Source organism: Moschus berezovskii, chromosome 19 (assembly GCF_049115385.1).
Source record: "Moschus berezovskii isolate FMDL1 chromosome 19, NW_MosBer_1.0, whole genome shotgun sequence".
NCBI classification, from domain to species: Eukaryota; Metazoa; Chordata; class Mammalia; order Artiodactyla; family Moschidae; genus Moschus; species Moschus berezovskii.
This window is the reverse complement of record NC_142478.1, coordinates 16,882,591-16,902,750: the sequence shown is the minus strand read 5'-3', so window position 1 is coordinate 16,902,750 and position 20,160 is coordinate 16,882,591. Positions and strand designations below refer to the sequence as shown.

At 59.0% G+C, this 20,160-nt stretch overlaps 2 protein-coding genes across 2 annotated transcripts in view; both read right to left on the bottom strand.

Annotated features, from left to right (window-relative positions):
- Window positions 1–1,824, bottom strand: part of LOC148774827 (uncharacterized) — a 103,566-nt gene extending 101,742 nt beyond the window's left edge. The window contains exons 1-2 of the mRNA XM_088827847.1: window positions 1,409–1,824; window positions 947–1,344 (exon numbers count right to left, since the gene is read on the bottom strand). Of these exons, the coding sequence (XP_088683973.1) occupies window positions 947–1,344; window positions 1,409–1,824 (814 nt within the window). The remainder of the gene's footprint in view (window positions 1–946; window positions 1,345–1,408) is intronic.
- A 3,243-nt stretch (window positions 1,825–5,067) lies between these two features.
- Window positions 5,068–19,637, bottom strand: LOC129542693 (kinesin-like protein KIF19). Its single transcript, XM_088827846.1, is given in 19 exon segments — window positions 5,068–5,486; window positions 5,733–5,940; window positions 6,094–6,488; window positions 7,153–7,493; window positions 7,743–7,876; window positions 8,345–8,466; window positions 8,550–8,803; window positions 9,870–10,076; window positions 10,186–10,360; window positions 10,995–11,024; window positions 11,027–11,150; window positions 11,214–11,226; window positions 12,894–13,012; window positions 14,631–14,777; window positions 16,523–16,717; window positions 17,071–17,196; window positions 18,439–18,575; window positions 18,857–19,013; window positions 19,347–19,637. Coding segments are annotated over 19 exon segments (3,306 nt in total). The 3' UTR covers window positions 5,068–5,355.
- Window positions 19,638–20,160: the final 523 nt, after the last annotated feature.

Sequence of the window (20,160 nt, the reverse complement as noted above, 5' to 3'; positions counted from 1 at the left end):
CTTTCTCTTCCTTAAGAACCGATTTAGAGAAATTACATGCTTTAATCTAGGAGAAAAGGAAGGGAGGGGGACAAATCCTAAAAGGGGGTGGTTAAAAGGATGTGCAGAAGTGGAAACTACAAACTTTTTGAGATCAAAGGGCTCAAGAGGGCGGATAGGAACACAAAGGAAGTAATAATAAAATAAAGTAAAAGGGAAAAGCGTCCAGAAACTGTTCTTAAAAAAAAAAAAAAAGCAACAACAACCTCTTTCCTTTTTCCTAGACACGTCAACAGTAGTAACTCGGCAAAGAGGAACGGACGAGACGACAGCACACTTCCTTCCCAAACTCCAGCATTCCTTGGACGTCCTCGCCAGCACAGTCAGGCTTGGGACGTTTCCTAGGCAAGGCTCCTCCCTGCACCGCCGCCGGAGGAGCCTCTAGCAGGGACCATCGCTGCGGGAGAGAGGAGGCGCCGGGTGCAGGCTGGCCGCCAAACCCGAGGGCGGCCCCCTCGGAGACTCAGGTCGGAAAGACCCGGATCCTGCAATCCCTTTCCCCACGCAACGAACTCACACCGGGAGGGGCCGCGCTGGGAGGCCCGGTCCTCCTCTCCACCCGGCGGTTTCGGGCACACTCAGGTGACAAGAGGGACGAAGGGGCAGAAGCCCAAGGCCGAGCACCTGGGTACAGCGCGTCGCCACACGCAGTCTAAGGACAGAGCGCCCTGCGGAACCACGGAACAGCGAGCCCCGGAGGCAGCGCGTCCGGCCCGGCACCCGCCGCCCGGCAGCCCTCCCCCGCCTCCCTCGCGGCCGGCGGCTCCGCCCTCAGCGTCTGCAGGGAAGCCGGCAGCCTCACGTCGAGGGTTAGCCCTGCCCTGCTCCCTGGAGTCGCCGCGGCCCTGGCCAGGAGTGAGCGCAAACGCGACCGCGGCCCCTTCCTTCTTCCCCTCCCGCCACGCACCTCGGCTCCTCCGGGGCGAAGGCAACTGCAACTGCCACAGCCTCACACGCACGCGCCTAAGGACACTCGGACCCGCAGGCTCCCCGCCGGCGGCCCACGGCTCCCGCACCCGGAGCGGCGGAGCCGGAAGTGAGGGACCGGAAGCAGCTGGTCCGTGGCCCTGGGCGGCCTCTCTCTCCCTCAATCTGGCCGCCCGGCCACGTCTCGATGGTGCCGGCGCACCTCCCGCGAGGGCCGCTCTCCGGGGCGGGCCCCGCCCCGCCCACTGCGGCCCTAGCAACCACATCCGGGACTCAGCGGCGCCGTTGCCCGGGTAGTTCTCTGGCTGCGGCCGGAGGGGTGTGAGCGCGGGTCCGGACGCACCTGCCCGAGCTCGCCCCAGGGCGCGCGGGCCTGGTCTGGAGAGGTCGGAGGTCCAGGAGCCCTTGGCATAACTCTCTCACTCACACACCCCGGCCTCACGCGTTAGGCTTTCCCCCAACGGAGGATGAGCCGGTGGCGGGAGGGCGCCTCGCAGTCCCAGGAGAGCCAAAGCTGCTTTCTCGGCTGCCGGAGAGCACGCAGAAGGTTATCCAGCCCCGCGGGCGCGGAGAGGGTGGCGGGAACGCGGGGTTCAGGGAGCAGACGGGACGCGGGTGCCTCACGCCCCTTCCCCAGGGCCCGCGGCTGTCCACTCTCGCCCCCCACCCCCCCACCCCCCCACCCCCGCCTCTGGACGACCAGACTAGACTCCCTTGTTCGGCGTCCGCGTTATGATTTGCTCTGTCTTTGTGATCACTTTCTGCTCTGCTTGCTGGCTGAGAGTGAATCCGTGATACTTTTCTCTTCTGCTCCTCTTTACTCAGACGACCGATTTCTGCTTTCTTTGCTTGCCCCATTACTTAATAGATCACTGCCCTGTCTACAGAGACCGCCGAACAGTCCGCTCGGATCCCGTTGTAGTTTCCCAAGTGAAAGCTCCAACCTGCACTAGGCTATTCTGCCTGTCCCCGCACAGCACGGCTCAGCAGTGGTGCTAGACACCTGAAGCTTATTTGCATACAGTACGGACCGGTGATCCAGCCGCGCTAGTCTCCCTTCCAGGTTCTAGACTGCTTTTACTTTGACAGCCCGGTCACTTGCAGAAATGCCAAAGGTACCAGCGCACTCCGTGGAATCTGCCCCTCTAGACCATACTTCTCACCTGCCTTGTCACATTAGCCGACAAGACGTTTTTAATGGCTAAGTGCCCGAAGGCAGAATTCTGCCTCTCCGGATTTGTAGGGAATTTCAGCATAGTGAACCATACATCCCTGTACAAATACCTATCCCATATCTGTGAAGGGTGAATACACCACAAGTGTTTCAAAAGTAAATACCAATATTTATTGTCTGAGATTTCCAGGACACCTTCTCTGACAAAAACCGTAATGAAATCCCAAAACATAAATCTGTGGTTGCATGTGGAATCGCTTCAGTCGTGTCCGACCCTTTACTATCCCATGGACTGTAGCCCGCCAGGCTCCTCCTCCATGGGGATTCTCCAAAAGATTCAAGAATACTGGAGTGGGTTGTCGTGCCCTCCTCCAGGGGAAATGGATGAATATATGTATTCATTCATTTAACTTTAGTTCTACAGTTTACTGTGGATTTTCCGGTTCAAAGCATTCCTGTTAGTCTTCTCAAGAGAAGGATCCCCATCTAGAATGATTACTGCTTTTATTATATAGGAACAGAATGGAACTTAGTAGCAAGTACAAGGATTAGAGTTTCAGAAGGATGACTAGGAAGAGGTGGGTGACAGTGATCAGTGCTGCTAGAAGGAAGTGTACTTAACTGTTTGGGCTGGCTGGGGCTGGAAGGATTCCTGCTAGCTGTCTCTTGAGTTTGGGGACATTTAACTAAAGCTATCTATTAGACCGTTAGGCTCAGAAGTATTTCTGATATTAAAAAGGTAGACACTTGGTTTGGTTATTTATCCTTAGCTAGATCGTTTTCTTGGCAGCTGCTGGTTTTGATAGAAATTCATATGTGGTTGGAACTAATGCTAAATACTACTTGGTGAGGGTGCTGTGAATCATTTTAGGTACTCTCTGGTCCAGTGTGATTCTGGTAGTGTGCACAGTTAGTCCTTATATTAATACATAGTGTTATGCTGTGCAAGGCTATACACAGGATTAATCTTCCTATGATTTTTGCTACCCCCAGGGAAATTAGAAAGTAGGAAGGCCTGAAGGACACACTGGAAATTACTTCAGCTGGTGATGGAAAACAGTGAAAGTCTATGCACTTTCTTTGGGAAAAAGGAAGTAGTAGCTATTATTCTTGGGTTTGGGGACATTTTTTCAAGCTGACTAAAAAGACTATTTTAAACCTACTCCTGCCTAGATGGAGATTCTCTCTCACTCTTTGCTTCCCTCCCTCCCACTTTCCCTTTATCCCTCCCTCCCTCTCCCTTGCTTTCTCTCTCCCTGTTTCCCTACAGCTTGGGGAATTCTTCCTGACCATTCTCCATGGGAAGAATAGAAGGTTACTATTTTAATTGGCATTGTGTTTGGAGAAGTATAACAAGAAGGGAATAGCTGCCTGCCATATATGCTTGTGACAGGAGGCTTATCTAAATCACTTACCTTTGCTCTGCTATTGGCTATTATTCAACTTTAGAAAAATCAGGCACCATTTATTCGCTTGGCTTATGGGGGAACTGTAGCAGCCTATTTTTTATTTATTGACCAGGAAGAAAAGCAGGCAATGGGTTAAAGGATATTGTTACTTTCCCTTTACACGTGGATTCAGTGGGCATAATCTTTTCTCTTTGCTTTCGATGTTGAGTTCTGTATTCTGCTCATCAATGTTATTTCCTCAAAAGAGAGAAGAAAGGGGCACCTTTGGGTCTTTTCTAGAGGAGTTCTGGTAGTGTCACAGGGATTTCATCACTCTTTATCAACAGCTTCCTTTTCATGAAGACATATTTAGTTACGGATTGCACAGTGTGATTCTCTGAAAGTAAACCCTTTATTAAAGGGTACTGATTAATGCAATATTTAATAAGCCCATGAAAAGCAGAATGGGTAGAACATAAAGTAGAAATTGTTTTCACTACAAAGGAAAAAACTTGTAATTCCATTGTTTACAGTTAACATCAACATTTTGGTCAATATCTGATGCAAATATTTTTTCTTCACTTATTTAACAAATTGTTATTGGGAACCTACAGTTAGCTGGGCACTAAGCACTGCAGGAATAGCCATGAGCCTCTGCCCTCAAGGAACTTTCAGTATAGGTTGTATTTGTTGGCATGCAATTTTGTATTTTGCTTTTCCCACTGAATATTGACAAATTATGAAATTTCCCTCATATCATTAAACTTTCTCCTTCTCAATAGTATTTTAACATATAGATATTCCTTAAGTTATTTATCTAATTCTTTTCTACAGATTTGGATTACTTTAAGTTTTCTCTATAATTACAAAACAAACATGTAGGAAATAGTCTTGTGTGGTATAATTCTAAGATGAATTGCAGGAGTTGGTTGACTGGTGCTGTACAACCAGCCGGAGAGGAAGAGGGTGTGGTGGGAGGAGGGGACTTGGGGTGAATCTTAATCAGTGATGTGCTCATTTGCTGAGCCGGGTCCGGCCCTTTGCGGCCCCATGGACTGCAGCCTGCCAGTCCTTTACCCGTGGGACTCCTCAGGTGAGAACCCTGGAAGGGGCTGCCATTTCTTCCTCCAGGGGATCTTCCTGACCCCGGGATCGAGCCCACATCTCCTGCGTCTCCTGCACTGCAGGCAGGTTCTTCAGCGTTAGCACCGCCGGGAAGGGAAGCCCCGTCAGTCAGGATCACACACCTTTCAGACAAGGTCTAGTTTCTGCAACAACCAACAAAACTCAAATGGGATTTTTATTGTTTAAAAGGAGTTGGGGGGCGGGAAGCGACTGCTCAGGAACAAAACTAGATTCCTTCCCACCCCCCAGCCACAGTAGGGGAAATGCCCATCGGCCCCTTCCCCAACCATCCAGCATGCCCTTGTCCCAGATGTGGGCCCAGGAGCCCTATCCCACCAACAGTCCCTCCCTGCTCCACCCCACCCCCCATGCCTCAGGCCAAGTCTGACCGCAGATCTCAGAGGAGAGTTTCAGCAACAGGAGTCTCTGCCCAGGGAGCCCTGGGATCCAGGGCTGGGAAGCCAGGGAGTCCTGCCATCCAGGCCATGCCTCCTGGGCTCAGCTCCCATTCCCGGTAGCACTGAAGGCACGGAAGTGTGTGGGGCAGGCGCCCCCGTAACTCCTGGGTCCCAGGGCCCCAGCCTTCTGAGATCCCGCGCTCCTGACGCCAGGTCTTCCCCATCTGCCCAGCCTCCGTCTCCCTTTCCTGCCACACCCTATCAAGCCTTGGCGGGCAGGAGGGCCGGATCCAGGCAGGGCCCCTCAGTTGTGCTGGAAGCGTCCATCTTTGCCTTGGGTATTTGTGCCATAGGGCAGGCGGGGCATCCGAATAACCCGTCCGGAAACATCCAGTGGCTTGGAGGGGGCAGCGAGGGGGGAGGGGTCCTCGGGGCCTGCAATGGGGAGGGGCCAGGAGCTGTGCTTTAAGGCATGCCTCTCCATGCCCTGTCATCACCCCAGTGGCTCTGAACTCCCTAGGGGCACCCCCCAAGAGGCCAGTCCCACCAACAGTCTTCAGGAACCCTGTTTCCAGCAAGGGGCAGTCATAGGGGCAGGGAGCTCAACCAGCCTCCTCCCTGGCCTGGCCAAGGGCTCCCCTCTCCCCATTGCTATTCCCCTCCACACTTATTGGTACTCACCCAAGTTCTGGCATGGAGGGAGTTTGACCTTGGACATAGGTAGCGTGGCCTTTCCCAGGGGCCGGATGGTAGGGGTTCGCTGCCCAACCACTGGCATCCTCTGGTCTGAGATGTGATTCTCCACAGGACGGAGCCCAGCAACGTGCATCTTGGGGCGGGAGAGCAGTGCTGGCTGGAGAGCCGGATGAGCTGGGATCTGCGTGGGGGTCTGATACAAGGAGATGTTAGGTTCACTTGGGGGACACTCCATGGAGAGTGGTGCACAGCCAGGGTTACCCTGAGGCCTCTGGAGGAGCCCAGCCTTCGGAACCCGGCAAGGAGGGGGCCCTGACACCCCCAGCTCCTGTCCCCCTAGGCTCACCCCTTGTCCTGTGACTTCACAGGACTGGGACTTCCGCTTCCTCTTTGCCTCCAGGGACTCCTCTCCTTTCTTGCTTAGGTTTTTCTTCTGGCCTTGCAGTGTGGGACAAGGGCCATTGCCATGACACTCGACCACCTGGGATGGTGCCTCGCCCGTGCTGCTGGACAGGCTGTCCTCGCTGTCACTGTGCTGGAGGGTGGGGCTGGGCGGCCGCTTGCAGGCCAGCAGTCCGGGCAGCCCCATGTCATCAGTGTCGCCCAGCGAGTGCAGGGACAGGCTGCTGTGCCTCATGGTGGGTGCCAGCAGTTGGCGCCCCTCGGCCCCAAGGGCCGGCAAGCGCTGCCGGGCAGCCTTCACGGAGATGCCCTTGGTGTCGGTCAGGGTCTCCTTCTTCCCTGCGGCGGGACAGAGGGGCACCCAGCCCGGGGTCAAGGCCACATTTTCCTCCCCCTCCTGCACCTCCAACACCCCTTTCTTTGCTGCAGCTCACCCCAACTTGCTTGCTGTTTGAGAAACTTTGGGCAAGTTTCTGAGCCTTCTTTTCACCTGTAAACTGACCATGTAAAACTAACCCCAGTGGGTTGTGAAGATTGTATTTTTTGGACCATGACACACGGCATATGGGATCTTAGTTCCCTGACTGGGGATCGAACCTTCACCCGCTGCAGTGGAAGTGCTGCGTCTTAACCGCTGGACCGCCAGGGAAGTCCCAGGTTCTGAGGATGCATTGCTGAGATAATGGGGGTCGCCTGTGGCCACAGGGTAGGGAGGGCTCAGACTGTATCTGCTGTTACAATTATTTCCGAGTGGCAAGTGGAGGGGGCGTGATCCCAAGTGCCATGTGTTGCCCATTCTGGCTTCTGACTGTGTCCCCTGCTCTGCGTGGACAGGGCAGGTGGGTACTCTTCTCTGGGCACCAGTGCCTGTCTTTCTAGAATGAGGCCTGGGTGCGTTCAGCAGCGGAGAGGGAAGGAAGGGGCTTTGTGCTGGGTGCTCTGAGCTGTTGAGATGATTCCAGGCACAGGCTGATGAGCGGGTGGGGGGAGGCAGGGGACACACCTTCGCGGGTCAACGGGATCTCTGACAGATTGGAGTTGATCTGGCCGTTCGGACCAACCTGAGTGGTGGCCTGTGAGATGAATGGGTTGGGAAGAGAAGCCATTGGACCCAGCAGGGACCCTTTGTCCTCAGAGGGCTGTTTTGGAAAAGTTCCATCCCAACCATTGGGTGTCCCCCCCGGGTACTCCCACCCACATCAGGGGAGCCCGGGGTGCCCATGGGGCCTGCTGCTAACCTCCTGTGTCACCAGGTTGCTGGCCGGGATACGGGGTAGGGTGGGCACAAAGGAGCCCTTCGCTTGCCAGGCCCGGGAGCTGGCCTTGAACATGTGGTTGGCTTCACTGAGGTCAGCAGAGGAGGATGGGCAGTTGTTGCCCAGGCTGCCACCAAGGGAGTCCCACGCCCACCCCTCCTGAGAACTGTTGCATTGTGGGAACGAGGACCCCAAAGTACGGCTCAGACCTGTGCCCCCGCCCCGCCTTCCGTTCCTGCTCCACCCTCCCTGGGAAGCCAGGTCTGGGATGGCATCTCTGAGACACGGCCCGGTGTCTCAGGCAGGTTGGACGGCCGGAAGTGGTCCTCAGGCTCACCTCTCAGTGCTGAGCAGTGCTGAGCTTCTGTCCTGGGGGGGGGACTCGGAGTTCGGCATCTTGACATTTTCTAGGTCAGACTCCCCCGAGGTCGGCACGGTTCCTGGGGGGCTAATCTTGGGCCAGGTGCTGTCCTGGGGAGGGGAAAGGAGGGAGAGGGGAGTCGGAAGACTTGGTCTCGGACTGAGTAAACAGCCTGCCTAACACAGGCACACAGGCTGTCTGGGGCTGTAATCTGGGCTGGGAGCCCCAGGAGACAGGGGGGCTCGTGTTCTGAGTCCCAGGGGCCAGCCGTGGTCTGCGAGGCATCCCCAGTGGCACCGCCTGGTGGCCTGGTCTCCTGGGAGGGCATCTGGGGCCCTTAGTGCTATCTCAGATGTCCAACCCTGATCCTTAGACCCTGGACGGGGACACGTGCCGGAGAAGAACACCGCAGGAGGGGAGCCTGGCGAGGCTTTGGGTCGGATAAGAAGCTGACGGAGAAGCCAGCTTTCTGGGGACCAGCCAGCCGGGTCCGAGGCCACACTAGGTGCTGGCAGGCGCCGCCCTGGTCCTCAGCCCCGCCCTTAGTCATGTGCGCATGGTCCGGCCCGGGCACCCACCTGCAGGGCCTGAGAGGCCAGGCGGTCCATCATGGTGGCGCGCTCCAGGCTGCCCTCCTCCTGCTCCCGCAGGTACGCTTTGTACAGCTCCTTCAGGTGCTGCGGGACGGCCAGGTTGCTATCTGCGGTGGGGGAGCGGAGAGGCAGGGCTCAGCGCGGGCCCTCGGGCCCTCGGCAGGTCGGACGTGCAGGGCGGGGCCCCTACCCTGGATGAGCTGCCGCTGGGCGCGGATGATCTTCTCGCAGAGGCAGCGGCGCTGCTCCAGCTGGCGCCGGACCTCGCGGCAGTGGCGGAGCGCGCTGGTGTGGAGCAGGGCGTGCGGCTGCATCTCGGCGTTCCGCAGCTCCAGCTCATGCACGCGGCAGAGCAGGCCGAGCGCCTCGCGCTGCTGCTTCGAGCTGACGCGCTGCGGCAGCGTCTCCTCCAGGCGGCGGCGCTGCGCGCCGCTCCAGCGCCAGCTGCGGAGCCGAGTGGGCCGTCAGCACCAGGTGGCTGGAGAGGGGCCGCCCGCGCCCGCTGCTGAGCGGGTCCTCGGCCCTCCAAGTCCCCGGACGCGGGGCGGCTGGCTGAAGCCCCGCTCCGAGGCCCGCTTTTCGAAGCTGTGTCTTGAACTCTGCAACTGGGGACTGCTCCTGGGTGACCCCTCTGTGCCTACCTTCTTGCAATCCATCCCTGACACAGGCTCCGTGCAGGGAAGTCGCTCAGTTCTGCCCGACTCTGTGCGGTCCCCTGGACCGCAGCCCGCCAGGCTCCTTCTCCCATGGGATTCTCCAGGCAAATATACTGGAGTGGGCTGCCATTTCCTTCTCCAAGGGATCTTCCCGACCCAGGGATCGAACCTCGGTCTCCCGCATTGGCAGGCAGACCCTTTACCATTGAGCCACCAGGGAATCCAGGGAAATGAGCTCCGTGGACCAGCTCAACCCCAGCTCACCTGATGCCCTCTGGACTGGTGGACCCTGAAGCCCCCTGGTATGGCTATGCTCCAGAACAGAGAAGGGCGATCTGGAAAATCCTAATTAGAATGGTGGCTACCCGTTTTCTGAGTCTTTACTATGTGAAAGGGTTTATTTAATCTTCTCATCAACCCCACTAGGGTTGACCACCCCCATTTTAAAGATGAGTGCTTGCCTGGAGAATCCCATGGACAGAGGAGGCTGGCGGGCTATGTAGCCCATGGGGTAGCAAAGAGTCAGACCGACCGAGCACACACACACAGCGACAGTCCCTCGTTGGTGTCCGACTCTGTGACCCGCCAGGCTTCTCTGTCCATGGGGATTCTCCCGGCAAGAATACTGGAATGGGTAGCCATTTCCTACTCCAGGGGATCTTCCCGACCCAGGGATCGAACCGGCATCTCCCGCATGGCAGGCGGATTCTTTACCATCTGAGCCACCAGGGAAGCCCTCAGATGCGAAAGAGAGACTCAGAGTCACAGGGAATTTGTGGCCTGAGAGTCCAGGTTTCACGCCTCCCACAAGCCTCCCCCAGCCCCTTCCTGCTGAGTCTCTCAACCCCCCTTGCCCCGCCCCCTGAGCCCCAGGGACCTTCTGCTTTCGCAGCTTCTTCTGCTGTGTCATCAACGTAGCGATGCTTTTGCGGGCAGACACCACCTCGGCAGGCTCCTTGATGTCTGGCTGGCCGTCCCAGGTGCCCAAGTCCTTCCCGGTGTCATCCTTAGTGAAGGACTCCTTCCGACGCTCCTCCTGCCACTTGAGTGCCTGGCGTGACCTGCCGCAGCCCCAACCCCAAAGGAAACGGGGGATTCAGGCCATGGGGGAGGGGGGGCACAAGGTGCGGTTCCAGCTCCTGGCTCCCATCCCAGGCCAGCGGTGCTTACCCAGAGACGGTGAGCAGGTGGCGGGAGGTGTCCATCCACAGCTCCATGCCACGGTTCTCCAGCTCCAGCAGGCGTCTCCGAATGTCCATTTGCTCCTGGAAGGTGCTGATCAGCTGCTCACGAAGGTGTTCCATTACAGCGTGTTCACCCCGCCCACTGTGCAGCTGGACCTCGGCTGCCGGTTGAATGGGAAGTGGGAGAGGTCATCGGAGGAGGAACGGTGAGGCCAGGAAAGTTTAGGTCCGCCTGGGCCCTCCCCTCTCTCTTTCTCCCCAAAAGACTTCCGTGTAACCACTTCCTCCAGGAAGACCTCCTAGATTACCCCCCTCACATCCCACTTCTACACTGTCTTCAGGCGGTGACCCAAAGGTGACTCCCAGCCTCCCTGAATGAACTGGGCTTCCGCCAACCTTTAAAGCGCCTTTCTGTCCACTAGTAAAAGGCACCCCTTAAACACTTTACTGCCATGTGCTGCAAAATCATCAAAGCAAGTACAGAAAATCTGTAAGGGAACCGTATCCCTTCTGGTGATGCCGGGCGCAGTCTCACAGCCCTCACTGCAGTCCCCAGAGTGAAGGCCGCACACAGCTAAATGCCCAGGTGGCTCTCACTCTGATACCACCCAGTTCTGGGGTCAGGTCTCTGAGGCAGAGATCGCGATTCTGTTTGACAGCTGAAGGATGGAAGGCTTAAAGGCTGCTCAGTCAGAACGAGCCCGGCTTTGAAGCCAGCGCTGTCTGACCACAGAGCACCCCGAGGCAGCCTGGACGGGCTTCGGGAGACGGGCTCCCCCTCACGCACGCACGCACCCTGGATGTGGCGGATGTCGCCCCGCTCCACTGGGCTCGGTCCGGGCTCCGCCCGCCCTGCTCCTCGATCTTGCACTTGAGCCTCTGGATCTCGCCCCGCAGGTCAGCGATGATGTTCGTGTCCTGGGCGATGCGGTAGGAGACGCCGAGCAGGTTCTGCTTCACCGGGGGAGGGGGCGGGGTACAGTCACCTGGAGGCCAGGGCCTGGCCTCGGGGACCCTCTTTTCCTGTCTCCTGGATGACAGTAATGACCTCTTTGCCTCCGACTCTGCTGTGCTTAGTCGCTCAGCTGTGTCTGACTCTTTGCGACCCCATGGACTATGGCCCGCCAGGCTCCTCTGTCCATGGGATTCTCCAGGCAAGAATGCTGGAGTGGGTTGCCATGCCCTCCTTCAGGGGATCTCCCCAACCCCGGGGTTGAACCCAGGTCTCCCTCACTGTGGGCGTCTTCTTTACCATCTGAGCCAGCAGGGAAGCCCAACACTGGAGTGGGTTGCCATGCCCTTCTCGGGGGATCGTCCCAACCCCGAGATTGAACCCAGGTCTCCCGCATTGCAGGCAGATTCTTTACCACTTGAGCCACCAGGGAAGCTCTGCCTCCAACCCTACAACCTATCAAACTACATGCCTCCACCAGAGGCATACTCCTAAAATTGTGCCCCCGCCCCCAGCCCCGGCCTCTGCGCCACTCAGCCTTCGTTGGCTCCCGACTGCTGGGGGAACGCCCTGAGTCCTCATCTGGTGCTGAAGGCGCACTGCTCTCTCATTCAGAGGAACCGATCTCCTCGCCCCACCTCCACCGCGGACACCCCCTCCTCCCTGCCTTAGGAGCCTCTGTCCTTACTGCTCCCTCCCTTCTGGAGTCTCCTCTTCATCCTTCAGAGTCCCACTCACCGTCTGTAAAGAGGTTCGTGGGAATCCCACTGGCCTCCCTGCTGTTGGTGTGATTTCCTGCTATTAATAACACTCTGAACTATCAATTCGCTCTTTTAAGGGTCTCTTCCCACCATTAAGTTCCTTAATGGAGAGAGCAGAGAGAACGCATCCAGCTCCTGAAACAGTCACCGGACAACTGAAGTGTCAGGAGAATGTAGGCTCTTGACACGAGTGGACCCAGATGACATCATAGAGAGCCAGGATTCTAACACACTGACCAGAAAAGGTGACTGGGCAGACCTCAGTGCCACTCCTACCCACCTGGGAAGCCACTTAGCTCCCTCCAGCCTCACTGTCCTCAACTGTAAAGCGAGGACAGAAGTAACGCCTGCCTCGCTTGAGGATCACACGAGATGAACTGATAAAGGGTCACAGTAGAAGCACTCATAAGTCAGCAACATTGTCACAGTTGGGAGTAAAGGTCTGAACGAGCGCCTTTTGAGAGGCAGCAGGAAGGGGCTGGGCGCCAGGCCTTGGCGACGAGCACGGACTCTGAACTGGAGGAGCACAGGGACTTCCCTGGTGGTCCGACGGTCAAGCGTCTGCCTGCCAATGCAGGGCACGTGGGTCCAGTGTCTGGTCTGGGACGCTCTCACATGCCACAGGGCAACTAAGCCTGTACAGCCACCCTTACTAAGCCCACACGCCCCAGAGCCCGTGTCCCACAAGAGAATCCACCAGTCACCACTGTGAACTTGGGAGGAGTCCCCGGTTCGCTGCAGAGAAAGCCCGCACCCAACAACAAGGGCTGATCACGGCCAGATCAAGTTAGAAAAAGAAGGGGACCCTCGGAAGCTGTGGGCTCCCTGGCAAGTTACGGGGGGCCAGAGCAGGGTGGCTCAGTCCAGAGTGTGTGTTTGGGGGGCTGGGGGGTGGCAGGACCTGGAATCAGTCCAGGGGGCTTGAATCTTGGCCCAGAAAGGCGAGTCCTGGGGGCACACAGCAGGGGCCCCCTCACCCACGTCTTGATGGTCTTGGCCTGGCCCGCGGAGGTCAGGGTGTTCCGGGACTCCTCGGAGGCGCTGCTCGCAGGGCTGATGTGGGCGATCATCACGGTGCGGCTGTTTCCCCCCAGGGAGTCCTGGATGGGCCGGGCGGGCGGCGGTCAGCAGGGGCCGCCTCCCTGGACCTGCTCCCCCGTGATGCCCTCGTGGGTGTGCTCTCTCTCACACATGCACGGGTGCGGGAGCCGAGCACCCCGCGGCCCCTCCCCGCCCCCTCTGCCGTCTCCCCACTGCTTCCCTCTCCCAGTTTCATCTCCAAAGTTCGTGCTTGAAAATTTCCAGCATCTGAGTCCGGGTCTCCCAGCTCTCCTTCTCCCCGCCTCATATACATGAGGATGAGGAAACGTTGGCTGGAACCAGAGCGGGAAGAGCTCTGAGGGGTCCTGGGCTTCTCCGCCATCTCTTGGGCCTTCCAGGTCACCCCCTTTGCTGACAGTGGAAGGCGCCATGGTCTTGGCTGGAGAGAGGCTGGTGATGGAGTGAACTGGGCCTGTGGCCGCTGCCTCCCTTGCCCCGGGCTTGCCCTGCCCTCTTCAAGGGAGAGAGTACGGGGCTACCGGGGCCTGGGGGCAAAGCCCTCGGGCGGGGCAGTGACCAGCTGAGCGACTTCAAGCAAGCTCCTTTACCTCCCTAACCCTCGGCTCCCTCGGGTTTCTAGGTGGCAGGAGCCGGCTCTCGTACCCCCAGCCTGTAGGTGCAGTGATGCTGGTGGGCTGATGCCCAGCGTCAGGTCACCTGCAGCTCTGCCATCAGCCCAGCCAGACCTCTGCTGGGGCCCCAAGTCCAGCACTTATTGGCGTGAGCCCTTGGGGAGGTTACTTAGCCTCCCAGTGCCTCAGTTTCCTTGTCTGCAAATGGAAATAATGACCCCCTAACTCAGATACGCTGACACGATAGAAACAACTGCGGAGAATTCCCTGGCCGTCCACCGGTTAGGACTCCATGCTTTCACGGCTGAGGGCCCGAGGTTCAATCCCTGGTTGGGAAATTAAGATCCCACAAGTCATGCAGAATGGCTCCCTCCTCTCCAAAAAGGAGCTGGGTGTGGCCGGGGGTGAAGCACTGCATTCAGAGCCCAGCCAGGTGCGTGCCCCCAACCCCACAACAGCAGCCTCTGGGAGCCACGAGATTGACTGTCCACCTGAACCCCCAAATCCAGATGACTCCCAGTTCCCTCAAACCCACCGCCCTGGGGCTGGTGGGAGGGGGGCGGTCAGATGCTCAGATGCAACCTCTTTCCCTCCCTGCTGTTCACAAACAGGGGCCGGCGAGCGCGTGCTCGGTCGCTTCAGCCATGTGCGACTCTTCCAGACCCTGAGGACTGGCTCCTCTGTCCATGGGATTCTCCAGGCAACAGTTCCGGCGTGGGTTGCCACACCCTCTTCCAGGGGACCATCCCCAACCCAGGAATGAAACCCATGTCTCCTGCATTGCAGGCAGATTTTTTCTTTTTTTTACCCACTGAACCACCTGGGAAGCCCTAACATACAGGATACCCAGTTTCGATCTGAAATTTGGATAAATGAGTGAGCTTTTTTTAAAGCATAAGTATGTCCCAAAGATGGCATGGGACATACACAATGATACCCAATCCGGATGTTCACATGCAGCTGGGTATCCTGTATTTTCGTCTGCGAAGCTGGCAGCCCCCCCCTCCCCGGGTGCCCAGGGCCCAGGCCCGGTGGCAGCTGGTACCTTCAGGAGGCGGGTGAGCTTGCTGTCGCGATTGCTGATGTACTTGTTGGTACTCTTGTCGCTCAGCGTGTTGATGCAGTTGCCCAGGGCCGGCAGCGAGCGGTTGATGTGGGCCCCCTCTTTCATGCGCTGCCCACGGCTCTGTGTCTGGGGGTCGAGCAACACGTATGACTCCCCACCCCAGGCCATCCTGGGTTGTAAACCCCTCCCCGTCCCCCAGGGCTCTGCAAGGAAGAGACGCTGAGGACCTGGTCTGCCCTCTGCCCAGGGAGGGCATTCCCGAAGGTCAGAGAACGAGAAGGTCTCTGGACAAGAGTGGGGCTTCCTAGGTGGGTGCTGGTGGTAAAGAACCTGCCTGGCAACGCAGGAGACACAGGAAACGCCAGTTCGATCCCTGGGTCTAGAAGATTCTCTGGAGGAGGGCATGGCAACCCACTCCAGTACCCTTGCCTGGAAAAGCTCATGGACAGAGGAGCCTGGCAGGCTACACTCCATGGGGTCACAGAGCTGGACACGGCTGAAGCAACGGAGCACGCACGCTGGACAAGAGCGGGGACAGGAGGCTCCCAAGGAGGGCTGAGAGCCTGGCTCTTCGCCTCCCTGGGGACCGACCCGTGGGTACAGTTAAGGGCAGCGCCGAGGGCGAGATGGAGGGAGGTCGAGACTTCCCAGGCAGCTCAGCTGGGAGCCGGCACGGCCGTGGGCTCCCCACTCTAGAGAGAAAGCCAGGCTCCGGAGCGGAAGGATGGAAGTTTGTGTGTATGCGGGGAAGGGCGTGTGAGCGCGTGTGAACTGCATGTGTACATGGGACCGCGTGTACATGTGTATAAGAAAGTGTGTGAGGAACCCCCTGGTCGTCCAGGGGCTAAGACTCCACGCTCCCCATGCAGGGGGCCTGTGTTCGATCCCTGGTTAGGGAACTAGGTCCCACATACCACAGTTAAGAGTTTGAATGCTGCAACTAAAGATTCCATGTGCCATAACTAAGACCCAAAGCAGCTAATACATAAATAAATAAATAATAAGTAAATATATATATATATATAAAAAGAAGCCTGTGCGTTAGGAAATGCATGAATTTGTGTGTGAATTGATGTGAGAACAGGACAGGATCAAGTCCAAGGAGGCTCTGCCACCCTCGGGAGACGTCTCTGCCCAGCCTGGTGAAGCTGGAACCTGGTGGCTGCAGGGCACACCCTCTCCCCACTGCCTGCTGCCTGCCCCCTTCCTCCAGGAAGCCCTCAGGCCTTTATGGAAAGAGAATGTGTTTCTCCCGCTCCACCCTATTGAAACCAACCCCACATGTTCCAGCACGAAGCCCTTGTTACTTCTCCCTGGTGCTTGCATTTGCCTCAGTGCTAATGGTGAGATGCCCATGGACGCAGGAGACCACGAAACTTCTGAATTTGCCCACAAGAGGGGGCCTGGGCCCAGGTCTGGGTGGCAGGGCTGGGCAGACAGCGATGGAGGGGGACGAACACTGACAAGTGTGTGGCTGGCCCTTTTCTCTCGCTGACATGGTGGGCAGGGTCCCCCCCATCAGGGGACATCGTCTCCGCGGGGTCCCAGCTCCTCACCGGGCCCATTCATTCTCCTGGCTGTTTGCCCACGTCCTCCGGGACACGCACTGTCTCCTTCCCTGGAGAGACCCTCACACTCCCAGGCCCCTTCCCACAAACAGCCCCTGGGGGGGTCTCCCTGGGGTACCCCAGCCCAGTCCAGCCATCCTTCCTGTCCTCTGTGCCATCCCTCACTGCCCTCCCCTCCGGAGCACCCCAACTCCCACCCTCCCTGAGACAGTCCCCACTCTGCCCCTTGGGGAGCAGGGTGGGCCAGCCACCCTGCCCGGCCCCCCAAGCTCTGCCCCCAGCCCCAGGGGGAGCCGGCCTCACCTGGGAGGCCCGCTCAGAGCCAGCCAGGTCGATCATGAAGAGGCGGCCCTGTCGCACCTCCTGTAGGACGTCCCTGACGTGGCTGCGCTGACGCATGGCCACCTAGAGCACGGCGTGGGATCGCAAGGACGCCTGGTTGGCGGCCATAGGCTCCTGGGTCCTCTGCGGGTTCCCCCTCATCAGCAGCTGCATGATCTGGGTGGGCGGGGCTGAGCAGGGAGGCCACTCCTGGGGGCCCGTGGGCACGCTCCCCAGTCCTGCCTCTGCGAGGTTGGGAAGGGGCCCAAGGCAGGGCTGGGTCAGCCCCCCGTGTGCTGTGGGGGCCGAGAGGTCAGGGCCTGTCAACTGGAAGGCGGGGTGCCTGGCCGGTCCCCAGGGTCGGCGTGGCCGCGGGCGTGTCATCCAGGGCCTCTGTGCCTGCCCCAGCTCCAGCCCAGCTGAGCCGCAGCGGCTCCCCGGGTGCAGAGCCCTGCCGCCTCTGGTCACACCCCAAACACACACACAGAGGTTAGTGTCCTCCACTACCCTGCTGGTTGCACAAGACTCGCCTCTTTGGCATTGATGGTGCAGACCTCGATGATTCCGGCCACCTGGATTACTCCCCTGAAGTCTTCCCTCAGCTTCAGATACCCCAAGGCAGGGCTCAGCAGGTCCCGGATCATCTCACTGGAGATCTGATGGGACCGGTTGGAAGGGGCAGGCAACAGACATTAACGGGAGACCAAGAGCAGGAGGTTCAGGCAACGGCTGGGCTCTCCATCCCTCCCGAGAGCTCCAGGCTCCTCTCAGGAAACCCGGGCTTAAGGAGATGAACCCTCTCCTTCCTTCCTATGGGGTGGGCGTAAGGGGGCTTCAGCATCCAGGGGGGAGACACTGGGCTGCCAGAGCCAACAGCACAGAAGGTAGCAGGCCGGCCAGGCACCGGGCAGAGCATGGGACCTAACCCACGGCCAAGCCCTGGTGGTTACTAGGCAACCCTTATGGTACCTTCACCCAGCCTCGCCAACCACGGTCCCCGAAGTGCATCTTGGTGGCTAAGTCAACATGACGCTGGCTGGAGCAGGTGCTGGCAGCAATGCCTCGCTGCCCCTCCAGAGCTGTCACCCAGGAAGTATCAGCTTCCAGAGGGAGCCAGGGAGGCCAGGAGCCAGACGGAGCCTAGCCCAGTGGCTCTCCCGCCACTTCTGGCCTCTGTGGGTCCTCACCCCCGCTGATCTGCTATTGCCCAGTGATAGCACTCCCACAGGTGGGCATCGGGGGCTGTGTCAAGGTGGAGAAGGCTGGCAGGTCTAAGCCTGTCCGTGTATGTAACGTTCTCACCTGTACCTACATATATAGAGTGCCTGCAGGTAGCCTGGCAAAGCAAACAGGGTTGGCTCAGTCGTGTCCAACTCTCTGCAACCACATGGACTGTAGCCTGCCAGACTCCTCTGTCCATGGGATTCTCCAGGCAAGAATGGAGAGGGTTGCCATTTCCTTCTCCAGGGGATCTTCCCAAGCCAGGGATTGAACCTGGGTCTCCTGCATTGCAAGCAGATTCTTTACCATCTGAGCCACCAGGGAAGCGAAGGAGTGGGTCCAGAGGATGGCCTCTGGGAGGGTGGCTAGGGGCTCAGTGACCAGGTCACTTTGGAGTAGCCAAGTGGGCAGGGCTAGACTCTAAAGCCCCAGGGTCGTGAGTTTGAATTCCTGTTCCCCCGCTTGCTGTGTGACCTCGGGACTGTGACTGTTTAATTGCGTAAGCTCTCTGAACCTGAGCTTTTATAAAATGAGGCCGACCACACGCGCATGGGAGAGCAGCGGTGATGAGCACCCCCAGGAGACTGCCCCCTGACCTGACCCCCGGGAGGCAAACCAGCCCGGTCCTGTGGACCTCCTGGCCCAAGCCCACAGGGCAGGGTGGACCGAGGGCTCACCTCCAGGTAGGACGTGGACACCTGGTTTTCCATGTCGTCGCTGGTCTCCTCGATGGCACGGAAGTGGTCGTTGAGGGTCCGAACGTGGATGCCGGGCTCGTGGTCTGTGCCCAGCATGGTGGAGGTTCTCCCGCAGCCTGGGGCGGAGCAGGGGGAGGGGGTGAGCAGGACGGAGCCGGGGAGTGCGGGGACCCCTGGCAACCCTGGGTCTGTCCTCAAGGCTGGAGCCTCGCAGGTGCCCAGAGGTGGGGGAGGGGAGAAGACGGCATCCTTGGCTGGGGATGGGGCTTTGGGTCCAAAGGGCTCTGGGAGAGGGCAGTTTCAACCGGCCACATCCTTGATTCCTGCTCCGGCCTGGGCCAGATGAGCTCGGAGGCGGAGGGTGAGGAGCTTGATTCTCGGGGGCACTCGCCCTCACCTGTGGGTCCGTAGGCAAAGATGGTGGCATTGGAGCCTGAGATGACGCCTTCAATGAGGCTCCTAACGCCCAAGGCACGGCCAGGGCAGAGCCCACAGGCCCACGGGACCACCCTGACCCCCGACAGAGGCAGTTTCCTCCCTGGAGCCCTTGGGCCCTGAGAAGAGGGGGTGGAAAGGGGGGATGGGTGTCTCCGCTTTCCCCCCACGGGTTCGGGGGCGGGAAATGCCAGCCTGCTAGAGGGCTCAGGACACCTGAGACCCTCCCCACCAGCAGCTGGTTCCCGGCCCCCAGCCCAGAGGACGCCTCACACCTGCTCCTTGGAGCATCCGCAGATGGGTGAGACGGGGTCCCTGGGAGGGTGTCAGCTTCCCCGAGGTGCCCCTCCCAGCACCAGGTGGGCTTCAAGCACCTTCCCGCAGCTCCCCTAGGGGCCACCTGTGGGGAGGGCTGTGTGGGTCCCCGTGGAGGGTGGCATCTGTGTGCTGACCACGGTGTGTCCACGCAGAAGGCTCTGTATGCGCCACGCAGGCTCACACACGCGTGTGCATGTGGCGATACGGCAGTGAGAGAGCGAGTGATGGAGCGACGCCTGGGGCTCGGGACCGGGGTCCCCTAAGGGCTCCCTCCCAAGCTGGTCAGAGGGCAGACAGGGCATCCTGTGTGTCCCCAGGCCCAGGCGCCCCCTCACCTGGCTGGCAGTGAAGTCAAAGGCCACGTCCAACAGGTAGGACTTCTCCCGGGAGCGGTGCGCCAGCAGGATGTCATCTGGATCCTCCATTGGGTCCATGTGAACCACCATCTGCAAAGGTCCCAAGGGGAGGCGGCCAGTCACCCGGGAGCCCCAGGCCCGCCCCGATGCCCACCCTCACCACTGGCCTCACCCCCCACTCAGGATGCGGGGAGGAGCGGGAGGGGCCAGAGGAGACTCGGTGTCCAGGAGCACCAGGGTCAAGGCCAAGTGAGTCCCACCATAGGACAAGATGCTGAGCGGATGGGCTGCCCTGGGAGCACCCCCGGGTCTCAGAGCTCCTTTCCAGGGTCAACAGGGGAGTCAGGGCCAGGGACGGCCCAAAGAGAGCTTGAGAGGAGACGAGGCGGGAGGGTGGCCACTGAGGTGCAGACAGAGGAGGCTGGTTTGGGAGCCCGGTCCAGTACCGTGGACTCAGGAGATGTATAGGGGTCCCTATTGCACCCCCATCCAGCCCCAGGATACAGGAGCCCCTGGTGCTGGGAAGACCTAAGCTTTGGGGCTCCCACCAGGCTCCTCCCAGTAGGTACACAGCGGTGGTCACTGCATCTAA